Raw genomic sequence first — 12,803 nt, forward strand, 5'->3', positions numbered from 1 at the left:
TTCCCCCTGACTACTTAAGGGCTCAGCGCCTACGCGCACAAATTGATTGACTGCTAACATCGTTGCGCCAGCGCTTGGTTGTTAATTCACATTGCTGCAAGCGTTTTTAACTTTGCTGCTGTTTTTAAAAATTGTTGTTACTCTTGCCACATTGCACGCTGACTCCCCGGTCCACCGCAGCAATTCATGTTGTTTGTAGTGGAGGGAGGAAAAGCGTCCTTACTTCCTGGTTGCTCCACGCCGGGCGGCCATCTTTGGAGGGTGACGCTCTAGTCTCCCCTTCCCCCTGACTACATAAGGGCTCAGCGCCTACGCGCACAAATTGATTGATTGCTAACATCGTTGCGCCTGCGCTTGGTTGTTAATTCACATTGCTGCAAGTGTTTTTAACTTTGCTGCTGTTTTTAAAAATTGTTGTTACTCTTGCCACATTGCACGCTGACTCCCCGGTCCACCGCAGCAATTCATGCTGTTTGTAGTGGAGGGAGGAAAAGCGTCCTTACTTCCTGGTTGCTCCACGCCGGGCGGCCATATTTGGAGGGTGACGCTCTAGTCTCCCCTTCCCCCTGACTACTTAAGGGCTCAGCGCCTACGCGCACAAATTGATTGACTGCTAACATCGTTGCGCCAGCGCTTGGTTGTTAATTCACATTGCTGCAAGCGTTTTTAACTTTGCTGCTGTTTTTAAAAATTGTTGTTACTCTTGCCACATTGCACGCTGACTCCCCGGTCCACCGCAGCAATTCATGTTGTTTGTAGTGGAGGGAGGAAAAGCGTCCTTACTTCCTGGTTGCTCCACGCCGGGCGGCCATCTTTGGAGGGTGACGCTCTAGTCTCCCCTTCCGCCTGACTACATAAGGGCTCACCGCCTACGCGCACAAATTGATTGATTGCTAACATCGTTGCCCCAGCGCTTGGTTGTTAATTCACATTGCTGCAAGCCTTTTTAACTTTGCTGCTGTTTTTAAAAATTGTTGTTACTCTTACCACATTGCACGCTGACTCCCAGGTCCACCGCAGCAATTCATGCTGTTTGTAGTGGAGGGAGGAAAAGCGTCCTTACTTCCTGGTTGCTCCACGCCGGGCGGCCATCTTTGGAGGGTGACGCTCTAGTCTCCCCCTTCCCCCAATCTACTTATTCCCCTGCCCTCTCGCGCAGCGGGAGCGCCATAGACGCGCCGAAGAGGTGCCCAAGAGAAGCCAGTCTGCGCCAGTCCACGTCCAGACGCTCTCAGCTCTTAGACCGCGCCGGCACTATGGTAGGAAACCGCCTCTCATATAGCGCTTCCTCCCTGCACGCTTTACGACCTACCCCTAATTCACTTTGCCTACATTCGGTCCCCCCTACAAATACGATGGCCCGATGTAAAACATGTGACTGGGGTATGTATACCCCTATTATTGGGCAACATTCCTCCATGCATAAGTGGAGGATGTTCCTTCTCAACTGCCGGTCTCTGTCGAAGCATTATACCGAACTGGCCATGCTTATAGAGGAGCTCAAACCTGAAGCCCTCTTTCTAACAGAGACATGGCTTCAGTTAGAGACTGATCCTGCAACAGTATGGGCCACCCCCCAAGGCTACACTCTTAAGCGATTGGATCACCAGACAGGTAGAGGTGGAGGGCTGGCTATCATCTATAGAGACAACTATAGATGTCGCATCACTCCGTCCACAACACCAGTTTGCGAGAGCCTACACTTCACCCTCGAATTCTCCTCTACCACCACCTTCTCTGGGATTCTAGCTTATCGACCACCTGGTACTCTTAGTAACTTCGTCACTAACATAACGGATATAGCCGCCAACTTAGTACTCACCTCGGCAAATTTTACCTTGCTGGGCGACCAAATCTACATTTAGATGATCCGCTTGATTTAGCAGCCAACAATCTTCGTTCGAACCTCCAGGCTATCGACCTGCTGAAGAAAGGTTTCCACTCGACGCACACCAAGGGACATCTCCTAGATCATATCTATAGTAATCTAGATAACCTTATTGTCGAGGTACCCATACCACTGCCTTGGACCGATCATTTTCTAATACCCTTTGCATGGTCCACAAGCACTCCCCCCACCCTACAAAATCAAAATAAACGCTGGGGAAGAAAATGGGTCTCACTCCCGCTCCCCAAGTGGACACTGGCTCTCAACGAACATCTACCTCTGAAGGTGACTAATCCCAACACAGCTACTGTCAATTTTGACAACTGGATTTCTTGTACTCTCGATCAAGTCCTTCCGAAGGAATCCTTTCACTTGATAAAAAGATCCAAAGTCGCCCCTTGGTACTCCCCTGCCCTCAGAACCATGAAGCAATCTTGCCGCAAACTAGAGAGAGCATGGAGACATGATTACTCACTCTCTAAGAAAGCAGAGTACAGAGCCGCAATAAAGCTCTACAAAAATGAGATAAAATCTGCACAAGCTCAATTTTATGATTCCAAAATTAACCTAGCTGCAAATTCCCCTAAAGAAATTTTTAAAATAGCCAAATCTTTAATTTCTCCCCCCCGGATCGTCTGTCATCGGATGGCGCACAATCCCATTGTAATAACCTGGCCACCTACTTCTCTCAGAAGATTCAGACCATTTATTCCTCATTCACCAGTGGTAATGATGACATGGAATCCACCATCACAATTGAGCCTGACCTTCCTGCCCCCTGCTTGCTGGACAAATTCCCCCTTCTAGACTCCATCACATTAGACAGAATTATTCTCAAAGTCACCTCGGGATCTCCCAATGACCCAGCACCTCCGCAGACCCTTATCAAGGTCATTGACGCCATTTGCCCGGTCATCCTGGATGTTCTTAATGCCTCCATCATCACTAATTCCGTCCCAGCCCCTTGGAAGTGTGCGATGGTCAAGACCCTACTAAAAAAGCCTACTCTGGACCAGAACAACTTGGCCAACTTCCGCCCAATTTCCTTACTTCCTTGGATGAGCAATCTGCATGAGAGGCATGTCAACATCATATTAGCAGATTATTTGGCATCTAATAATCTGCTATGTGCCTCTCAGACAGGGTTCCGCCCTCAGCACGGAACCGAAACTGCCCTTTTAGCAGTGACGGAAGAAGCTAGAGCTGTGCTGGACCGGGGAGGAAAAGCAGCCATTATATTACTCGATCTCAGCGCCGCGTTCGACACGGTTAACCATGCCACTTTATTACATCGTCTAAAAGGCATGGGCGTGTCGGGCGCGGCACTGGAATGGCTGTCCTCATTCCTGGATGAGCGATTCTTCCAGGTGTTTGAAGACGAGGTAGTCTCCCCCAAACATCCTCTTAGCTGTGGGGTTCCTCAGGGCTCCTCCCTGAGCTCACACTTTTTAATGTCTATATGCAACCTCTAGCAGAGATAGTCCATCCCTTCGGGGTGCGTATTGTCACCTACGCGGACGATACCCAATTGGTGGTCTCTCTTGACCACTCGGAGGGATCATCCAACACCCTGGGGCCCTGTCTGGAGGCTGTTGCTAAGTGGATGCAACTCTCCTGTCTCAAACTTAACGGTGAGAAGACATAGATTATGCTACTGGGCAACCCTCCTCTGACTCCTCTGGCTTCCATCTGGCCCACATGTCTCTGCGTCCCCCCCCCTAAACATCAGATAAAGAGCCTTGGTAATTGGCTTTACAAAGCACTAGACTTTTCGGTCCAAGCCACCAAAACAGCCTCCACATGTGTAGGGCTAATGAAAATGCTCCGCAAAGTGCTCCCTCTGCTTCCTTTCCAGACGAGGAGAGTCATGATACTCTCCCGTCAGGATTATGGAAATGCTTTATATCTAGGAGCCCCGGCAGCAGTGACCTACAGGCTTCAAGTCACGCAAAACTGTGCCGCCCGATTACTGTTCAACATCCCCCGTTGGCAGTCAGCCAAGAAAGCCCTAAAAGACCTTCATTGGCTTCCAGAGCACAGTTTAAGGCCATGTGCATTGTGCACAAATCCTTCCACCGAACAGGCCCTGCCATCTTGTTTCCCTTAGTTGTGCCCTACGCCCCCTCCAGAGCCTTACGTTCTGGGTCATTGCATCTAGCGACCACAACTAAAATCAACAAAGCCCGGTGGGGCGGTCGTTCCTTCTCTCACACGGCCGTGAGGCTTTGGAACTCTCTTCCCTTGGCTCTAAGGGCCCGATGTAGGTAAAAGGGAATTTCCGATTCCAAAATACCGAGGCGGGCCGATTCGGTATTCTGAAATCGGAAAACGAGATGTAGGAAACAAACAGCGAAATAATAGGGAATCGGTCGGCATCGGTAATGTGAATCGGTACGTACCGAATCTGCACGGACCGAATCGGAAAGTACCGAATCGCCTACCACCGATTCGGAACTAGCCGAATCGGCTACCACCGAATCGGAATTAGCCGAGTCGGAAAAATCAGAATCGGCAATTACCGAATCGGAGGTATGAAAACACACCCATGGCCAAAAAGCCCATAGGAATGCATTGAAGAAACCGAATCGGCTATCTCCGAATCGGATGATACCGATTCGGATTTTACCGAATCGGTAATATCCGAATCGGAGATAGCCGATTCGGTAAAAGCCGCTTCAGCCAATGAGGTGGCTCCCCCTCCCCCTCCCAAACAGGGAGTGGCAACCCTGGCAGGTGCAGCCAATTAAGAACTTTCTGGAGAGCCAGCCTGAGCTGAGCAGTCACAGTTAGCAGCAGTGGGAGTAGGAGGTAGTGAACTGTTCAGACCAAGATGGCAAACCAGAGTGAGAGCCAGAAGTCCAGCCAGAAGAGGAAGCCTAAGTTCAGCAGCACCGAGCTGCAGGTGTTGGTTGAGGAGGTGGTGAGGGTGCACCGGCAGCTATTCGGAAAGCTGTCCCTCAATGTGCCAGAAAGCACCAAGAGGAGGCTCTGGAGCGATATCGGTCAGAAGGTCAACGCTGTGGGTGTCACCCCCAGGTCCCTGGATGAGCTGAAGAAGCGCTTCTACGACATCCGCAGCCTGACCAAACGGAAGATGGCAGAGATCCAGAAGCAGGCTGGAGTCACTGGTGGTGGCAGGAACCCGGCGCCACCCCTCACCGAGCTGGAGGAACTGGTCTCCAGCACCATTGAGAGGGAGAGCGTGACCGGAATTGGGACCCTGGACAGCTCAGCCAGAGCTACAGCTACAGGTAAGAGGCATGCGCATCAGGACACACCCTACCAGACACCTCCCCATTAGACACAATGCATAGCCAAACCCCAGCACAGTACTGTAACCAACATACAAGAGACAAGCATCATGGTACATCCAGTCAGCAGTAGGTATCAAAATATGGCAGTGCAGAATCACAAGACATGAAACAGTGGAACACATTCTACGGAGATGCTAGGACATGTGGAATGCTTTAATTGTACTGACTGTAATACATCGGCACTCTATTTACAAATGCTTCTTTGTACCTAGGGGCACCATCAGGCGGACAAACACTGCCAAAGGAGGCAGCAGCACCATCTACCACTGCACTCGCAGGGCCGAGCACGAGTCAGGCTGCCGAGGAGGAGGAGGAAAACACCATAGGCCTGGATATTGAGGGAGACCTGGAAATTGACTTTGATGCACTTCACTCCCCACAAATGCAAAGCACACCCTCCTTGCAATTCTCCCCAGAGAACTCCCCGACAAGGGAGCTCTTTCCACCTACACCAGCTCCTGCCACTGTGGCTCCAGTACACCCTGTCCTGGGAGCAGGGGCTCAGGCCCCGGCCAGCACCACACCCCCACCAGTGGCACCCCAGCCCACGCAGCAGGCGGGCAGCAGCAGTACCCGGCGCCGTGCCATTCCCACCACTGCAGACCCAGCACGGGAGGCCAGTGTGTTCCGGGGCCTCGAAGGCAATATGGTGAAGATCCAAAGGCAGCAGGCGAAATCCATCATGGCATGCCAACGCCAGCTCCTGCAGCACAACCTGCAGATGGGGGAAATGGTGAAAGGATTTCAGGCCTTTGTGGATTCCAACAAGGAGGCAGTAGCAGGTTTAGCCAGGCTAACCACTGCCATCACACAGTTATGTGGCAGAATGGAGGAGCAAGAGGTGGTGCGCAGGCGGGATGCCCGGGTGCAGAACCGCTCCTTGAGCCGCCTTGCTGCAGCAACGGCACAACTCTGTCAGCGTGGTGCCAACATGGAGTCTAGTCTCGCACAAAATACCGCAGAGTTGACAAGGGGAATGGCCCGCATCACGACAGCAATGGAGGCCTTGATCATCTCTAACACTGCCGCAAATCCTGCCCTGGACCTTGGGGATGCTGGGGACAGCAGCAGCCGCAGCAGCCCGGCCAGCGCTGCGTCAGAGCCACGCAGGAGCACCAGGCGCTCCGCAGATGCCGCTGGTCATTCTGAAGGGGGTGAGGGACACCACAGTGGGGCTGCAAAGCGCTCAAAGAAATAGCCTAGCAAGGGCGGGTGAGGCAACCTGGACCCTAGACTTTTGTTTTCATTGACATTACACCTTTTTTTTGTTGCACATCAGTGCAGTAACTGTGTAGCAACAGTATTAAAAATTGCTTATTCAACACAACCATTCACCTGTCTGTGCATTTGTACTCACTCAGAAATAGTTTGCTGTTATCTCCTCACGTCTATATCTGCCATCACTTGGCGTACACACCCCAGCTGGCTGTGTTAGTGGCACAGCTTCGTCGTCATCATGGTCCTCGTAGTCACTCAACTCCACCTCAGTGCCCTTCTTCACCGCAAGGTTGTGTAACATTGCACAGACAGCTATGATTTTGCAACAGGTGATGGGGGTGTACTGCCTTGCACCTCCACTCTTGTGCAGGCATCTAAACCTGCTTTTCCAGATGCCGAATGTCCTTTCCACAACATTCCTGGTGCTTTTGTGGGCACGGTTATACCTCCTTTGGCTGGGTGTAGAGGGGTTGAGGTAGGGGGTGAGAATGAATGAACGGAGGGCATATGCACTGTCGCCTAGAAGGAAAAGGGGTAAAATTACTTACATGCATACATGTATTTCACTTTGCTGTTTTTGGTTATGGGGGGCTGATGATGTGTCTCACCTAGGAGGTATCCTTCTCCAAATTCCCCAGCCATCAGCCGTGCATAGATGCCGCTCTGTTGGAAAATGTAGGAGTCGTGGGTACTACCCGGAAATTTTGCTACCAGGTCTGTGATGGTGCATTTCGCATTGCAGATCACCTGTACGTTGATGGTGTGAGTGGACTTCCGATTGCGGTAGATGTATTCTGTGTCAGATGGTGGGCAAATCGGAATGTGTGTGTCGTCTATGCAGCCAATGATGTGGGGGAATCTTGCCATCTGGTAAAAGTCTGCTTTGGTCTGTACAAGTTCTGCCTGGGTTGCAGGGAAGGAAATGTAGTGGCCCATCCTCTGGATCATGGCATCAAGGAACTTGTGGAAGAACCTTGACAGGCTGCTCTGGGTCACCCCTCCTGCCACAGCGACTACACTTTGGTAGCTGCCAGACGCCAGCAGGTGTAGGCAGCATAGCACCTGCACCTGCACAGGGATTGCGTGTGCCCTTGGGGTGGGGTGCTGCAACAGGGGTTGGAGGTCCCTAATGAGGTCTGTGATGGTCTCTGAGTCCAGCCTGTACCGCTGTAGGATCTCTGCATCTGTCAGCATGACCAGTGTGATACGTTGTCTGTATACCTGCTCCTCTCTTTGCCATTCCCTCTCTCCTTGCTGCTGTAGCCGTAGCCGCCTCGCTATGACATAAAAAGCTGCCATCCTGCAAGGTGCAATGCATTTTGGGGCTGTTTTTATGGGTTGGAGTTGGTTACCACCTGATCGTAATCCATGGTAATTGCCGAGTGGATTCTACCGATTTTGAGCCAAAATCGGTGTTTCTGTGTCTCCCTACATCTCCCCATCTGTCCGAAACGGGGATTTTCCCGATCGGTGAATCTACAGAATTGGTAGGTTCTCCGATTTGCCTTCTGTCCGAATCGGTGTCTCTACCGAATCGGTACATGCACCGATTCGGCTTATGTCCGATTCGGTGTCACTACCGAATCGGTACATGCACCGATTCGGCTTATGTCCGATTCGGTGTCACTACCGAATCGGTACATGCACCGAATCGGCTTATGTACGATTCGGTGTCACTACCGATTCTGTACATGCACCGATTCGGTGTTTGCATCCGATTCGGTGTGTTACCGATTCGTACTGTATCCGATTTTCGGTAGGTACGTATCGCATTCTTTTACATTCGGTAATCATTCCGATTCGGTTTTCGCTCCGATTTGTACTTTTTTTTGTGCCCTACATCTCGATGCCAGTATACCGATCGGTAAGGGCCCAGAATCGGTATTTTCGGCCGTTACCGATCGGTAACGGCCTACCTACATCGGGCCCTTAGAGAGAACACCAACCGGATGGCATTCAGGAAAGTGCTGAAAACTCATCTGTATGCAAAAGCGTGTTAATCCTCCCGGTAGCTCACCACAGTAATCAGTCTAAAGCGCTGCGAGGCCTCCGGGTAGTTTGAGCGCTATACAAATATAATTTTTCATTTCATTTCATTTCATTTATATATATAATACTTATTTAAATATGTAAGCAAACCACATTCACTGGATGATGTCATCAGTGATGTCGTCAGTGATGTCATTTCAGATGTCATCAGTGATGTCACTGACCATGTCATGAATGATGTAATATGTGACATCATCAGCAGTGGATTGCGGGCACGCGAGTTATAGTTAGTAGGAATTTCCATGGTTTTGTATGAGTGTAATGTCCAGCTAACTATAACACCCATGAAACTTATGTTTTTTTCAGTGAATTTATAAGGTTTTTTAAATCCTAATTCTTAACTATAACATACCTGAAACCTATGGTTTTTTCAGTGAATTTCAAAGGTTTTTTAAATTTTTATTTCTAATCATAATGTTCATTAAGCATATCTGTTTTTTTCTCTCTTTTTTAATTATCATCCCGTTCTCAACCTAGTAAAAACTGCAAATATCACCACTCTTCCATTGATGCCTCCCTCCAACAAAATCGCCACAAACCAGATAGCCCCACTTACCAGTAACAAATTAACGTCAACATTTAACTGGTGTAAGAAGGTCGACTATCTACTGCGTGAATTACACCCAGCTCACACCCATATCTAAAAACGAATATGTGATAGAGGTACTAATGAGTCAGCTCCGACACCCAACAAAATCACAACACCCTCAGAGGCAGCGCAAAACAGGACAACGGACCTTCCCAAAATACCGTATCCCCTCAACCACACAATAGCTGAATGTTCAGAGAAGTGGCAACCAACTATGTATAAGGGAGGGAACTCGCACATCAACAATAATTCACACAATCCCAAGTGTACCGATGATATGCTGTACACAACTCCCTATACAAACAACAAACCTTTCCATGTGGAGATATTGTATTTATACATGTAGTGTACTGCACAGTGGACACAACCATAATTATCTCAGACACTGGGGAATATCTCGGTCATGTAGATGTGTTGTCCCCCCCCCCTTGAAGCGGAAGCAGAGTAGGCTGGGCCAACGTACGCAACTCCAGTGTAAGAGTATAAAAACATAGGCCACGCCCTGGAAAAGAGTCTGCCAGAGCGATGGCCCTCACCCTGCCATGTGGCTGCCACCATGACCATGTGCCTCCTCGACACAGGCACCCTGCGAACCCAGCGCACAGCACCACTGACTTATGTCTGTATCGACTACTGCCTTTGATCTATACTGCGGACAGCAAGGTTCACAATTTGAATTCAACTTTGGATCTACACTACGGACAGCATAGAATGCAGCCTTGATTTATTTAATGCAGAGACAATGGTACTCTGTGTCCTCAGATTTTGTAAAAGAATGTGCCAAAAAGCATTCTTCGATGTCTGTGCTGACTACTGCCTTCAATCTACACTACAGAAAGCAGGGCTCATGATTCAGGTGGAATGGCGATTGCAGATAACGCAGACCAGTAGGCGAGGCACATTGTACCAGTGTGGCCTGCCCAGCCCACGTATCATCGCAGGGTGCGCACACGCTGAGTTCTTCAGGTGCCACTAACTCACTGCACCACAAGTCATCGCCACGTTGCCTTATTAAGGCACAATTCATTCGACAGAAGACATTGCTCCCAGTGCGACCCGCCGGGACCACGCATCATCGCAGGGTGCGCACACAATCAGCTCCAGAGGTACCACTAACTCAGTGCACCATAAATCATCGCCACGTGGCCTTATTAAGGCAGAGTTCACTAGGCAAAAAACATTGCTACCAGTGCGGCATGCCCGGACAACGCATCATCGCAGGCACCACAGAAGCTGGTTGGTTCAGGTGCCACTAACTCAGTGCACCACTTATCATTGCTGGCTGCACTTACCCTGAATTGTCAATACTGTGCAGCTATCCTTTTAGTATCCTTCCTTCAAGAACTTGTTTTATATCAGTTGTAGGTTTAGTACAATAACCAACTTCATCTTGCAAGTCCAAACGAACACTGAATGGCAGTCTACACTGGGGACAGCACAGCTCACAATTTGAACTATAATGTCCCTGAAACCTACATGTTTCGACAATATATTGCATACATGTTTCATCTTTTGTTCAAATCGTGATTACAGATGATGCAGTCCAGTAGGCAACAGACAATGCTCCTAGTGTGACCCGCCCAGATCACATATCATAGCTGGGTCCGCAGATGCTGAATGCTTCTGATGCCCCTACCTCAGTGCAGCACACCTCATGGACCCTTTATGATAGAATGTTTTGTGTATGATTTCAGATCTGCCGCCCCTACCTCTGTGTACCACAAGTCATTAACCCTTTACGATAGAATCTTTTGTGTATTATTTCACATGTAGTGCTCCTACCTTTGTCCAGCACAAGTCATAAACCCTTTATGATGGAATATCTGTGTATGATTTGATGATTACTATTGTAATTGTTACCAACAGCAACGATTCCCGAAGGACTGGCTTACACTCAGCCCACATTCACCCAGCACAGACATCACTGGACATGTGACCCTATCTGTGTCTGTGTATTCATTATGTTTGTAAAATGCTGCCCCTGGGACCGACAAGAATCCTACTGGGGGAGTTAGGGAAGTGTTTCCCACAGTGGTGTGGGAGCACTTAGTGTTTCTTAAAATACCCCTCACACACCAAAAGGCCCCTTGGTGTCATGCTTCATCATAGGGGTCTTCGCACCCCTCTAGCGGGATGCGGTGTGCTGCGACTTACGACTACGCAGGAGCACTTATAGTTATGACTATGTGTGGTGCATGTGATGCATGTGATAGGGATATTTTATGTGAGTGGTGGGATTTAGTGAAGGATTAAAAAGATACCTGGCTCGTGGGTTTAGTGGAAATTTATTTTTATTCATAACCCCGGGCTGGTACTGCTAAAAGAAGTGAAGTGCGAGGTTGGACCTGTCGTGTTAATGGACAGTACCTCCTGTGTGCGTCGACATGTTTCCCACTGTGGGAAACACTTCCCTAACTCCCCCAGTAGGAATCTTGTTGTTTGTATAACTAAGTCTGTGGAGTAAGAATCCTACTTCTTTACTCTACCTCCCCTTTTTGTTTACTTGTATGTTTAGGCAGCGCGCAGCTGTGGGAGTTTCTCCAGACACTGATACACTCACATAGGAACACACACTCTATATAAAAGAAGCCAGCGGTCATTACCAAATGGAGGACGAACACGGCCTCACGTTTGGGGAAGATAAATTGATAAAATCTTGAGGGCCATCAATCCCTTTGAAGGCCTGAGAAATCCAGAGACCGGCCCCAACCTTGATGATTGGAATGAAATAATAAACCTGAGACACAACCAGATCAAAGCAGCACTACATGGCCTACTTATGACGGAGTATCTAAGTAACAAAATGGCACCACCAGGCCTAATCGTTAAAAATGAACCATTCATTTTTCAGACAGATCTGCAGTTTAAAAAAGAGTGGTCTCTGATCTCTTGGCACTGCTCAAGAGATTGGTTGGTCCTGATAGTAAAGACAGCAGCAAGGATCACCCATGAACTCAAAATTGAGATCCAAAAAATAGAGGTGCAACTAAGTACCCATATAACCCCTGCTGAATTGAAAACAAGGTTGGATGAGCTCAACCAACAAATGACCGAATTCAAGTTCACTTTAAAACAAAGCAAATTCAATAAACTACGCAAAGACAAAGATAAATTCACACCAGAGGGGGCATATCCGTACACTAAACCTGACTATGTCTCAAAAAATTCAAACTGCGACATTGACAGTGATGGCTCTGACAATGGCTCAGCAAGTTCCAATTCAAGCGGTAACAAAAGATACAGACCTTCAAGGGGTGGTTGGAGACAAAGGAGACAGCAGTTTCCCAGACAAAGAGGGTGGAGAGGATATCAACCACCGCCCCAATACCAACAGTATATGGGACCACCACAATTCACCCCCTTCCAGTATGGCCAACCAGCCACTGGACAAAGTTATCCACAATGGAATCCTGAGTATGATGGCGGATTCTACGGCCCTCAACCTTTTTTAGGTACCCGCCCCGGATCACGGGGGAGGAACAGAAAAGGCAACAATGTTGCATGGGAGGACCAACACCAGGGCAACTCCCGAACCACAAGGAGCATGACGGGATCCCTCCTGAACCAACCCTCAACCAGCAAGAGAGGGACCTAGTGGTTAATCTGACCCCTTGGCCCCTGACTGAAATACAGACGAATGTGTTGAATAAAGGCTTGGGCTTTGTACCAACACACAAACCTGACATTTTGAAACTGAACATGGAGATACAGGACTTCATTAGAAAATTGAATTTACAGGACTTTT

The 12,803-nt window shown here is 48.9% G+C and overlaps 1 protein-coding gene across 1 annotated transcript; it reads left to right on the forward strand.

The window, feature by feature from the left end:
• Positions 1 to 4,565: 4,565 nt before the first annotated feature.
• LOC144762240 (uncharacterized) lies at positions 4,566 to 12,510 on the forward strand. The gene is made up of 3 exons (XM_078647383.1): positions 4,566 to 5,139; positions 5,415 to 6,116; positions 12,245 to 12,510. The coding sequence occupies exons 1-3, from the start codon at positions 4,719 to 4,721 to the stop codon at positions 12,508 to 12,510; spliced, it is 1,389 nt and encodes a 462-aa protein (XP_078503509.1). The 5' UTR covers positions 4,566 to 4,718.
• Positions 12,511 to 12,803: the final 293 nt, after the last annotated feature.

Source organism: Lissotriton helveticus, chromosome 6 (assembly GCF_964261635.1).
Source record: "Lissotriton helveticus chromosome 6, aLisHel1.1, whole genome shotgun sequence".
In the NCBI taxonomy this organism is placed as follows: domain Eukaryota; kingdom Metazoa; phylum Chordata; class Amphibia; order Caudata; family Salamandridae; genus Lissotriton; species Lissotriton helveticus.

Coding starts and splice junctions, on each gene's coding strand:
- LOC144762240 (XM_078647383.1), top strand. CDS start 4,719: ATGGCAAACCAGAGTGAGAGCCAGAAGTCCAGCCAGAAGAGGAAGCCT. Junction 5,140..5,414: donor AGCCAGAGCTACAGCTACAG/GTAAGAGGCATG, acceptor CTTTGTACCTAG/GGGCACCATCAGGCGGACAA. Junction 6,117..12,244: donor TGCAGCAACGGCACAACTCT/GTCAGCGTGGTG, acceptor CGACATTGACAG/TGATGGCTCTGACAATGGCT.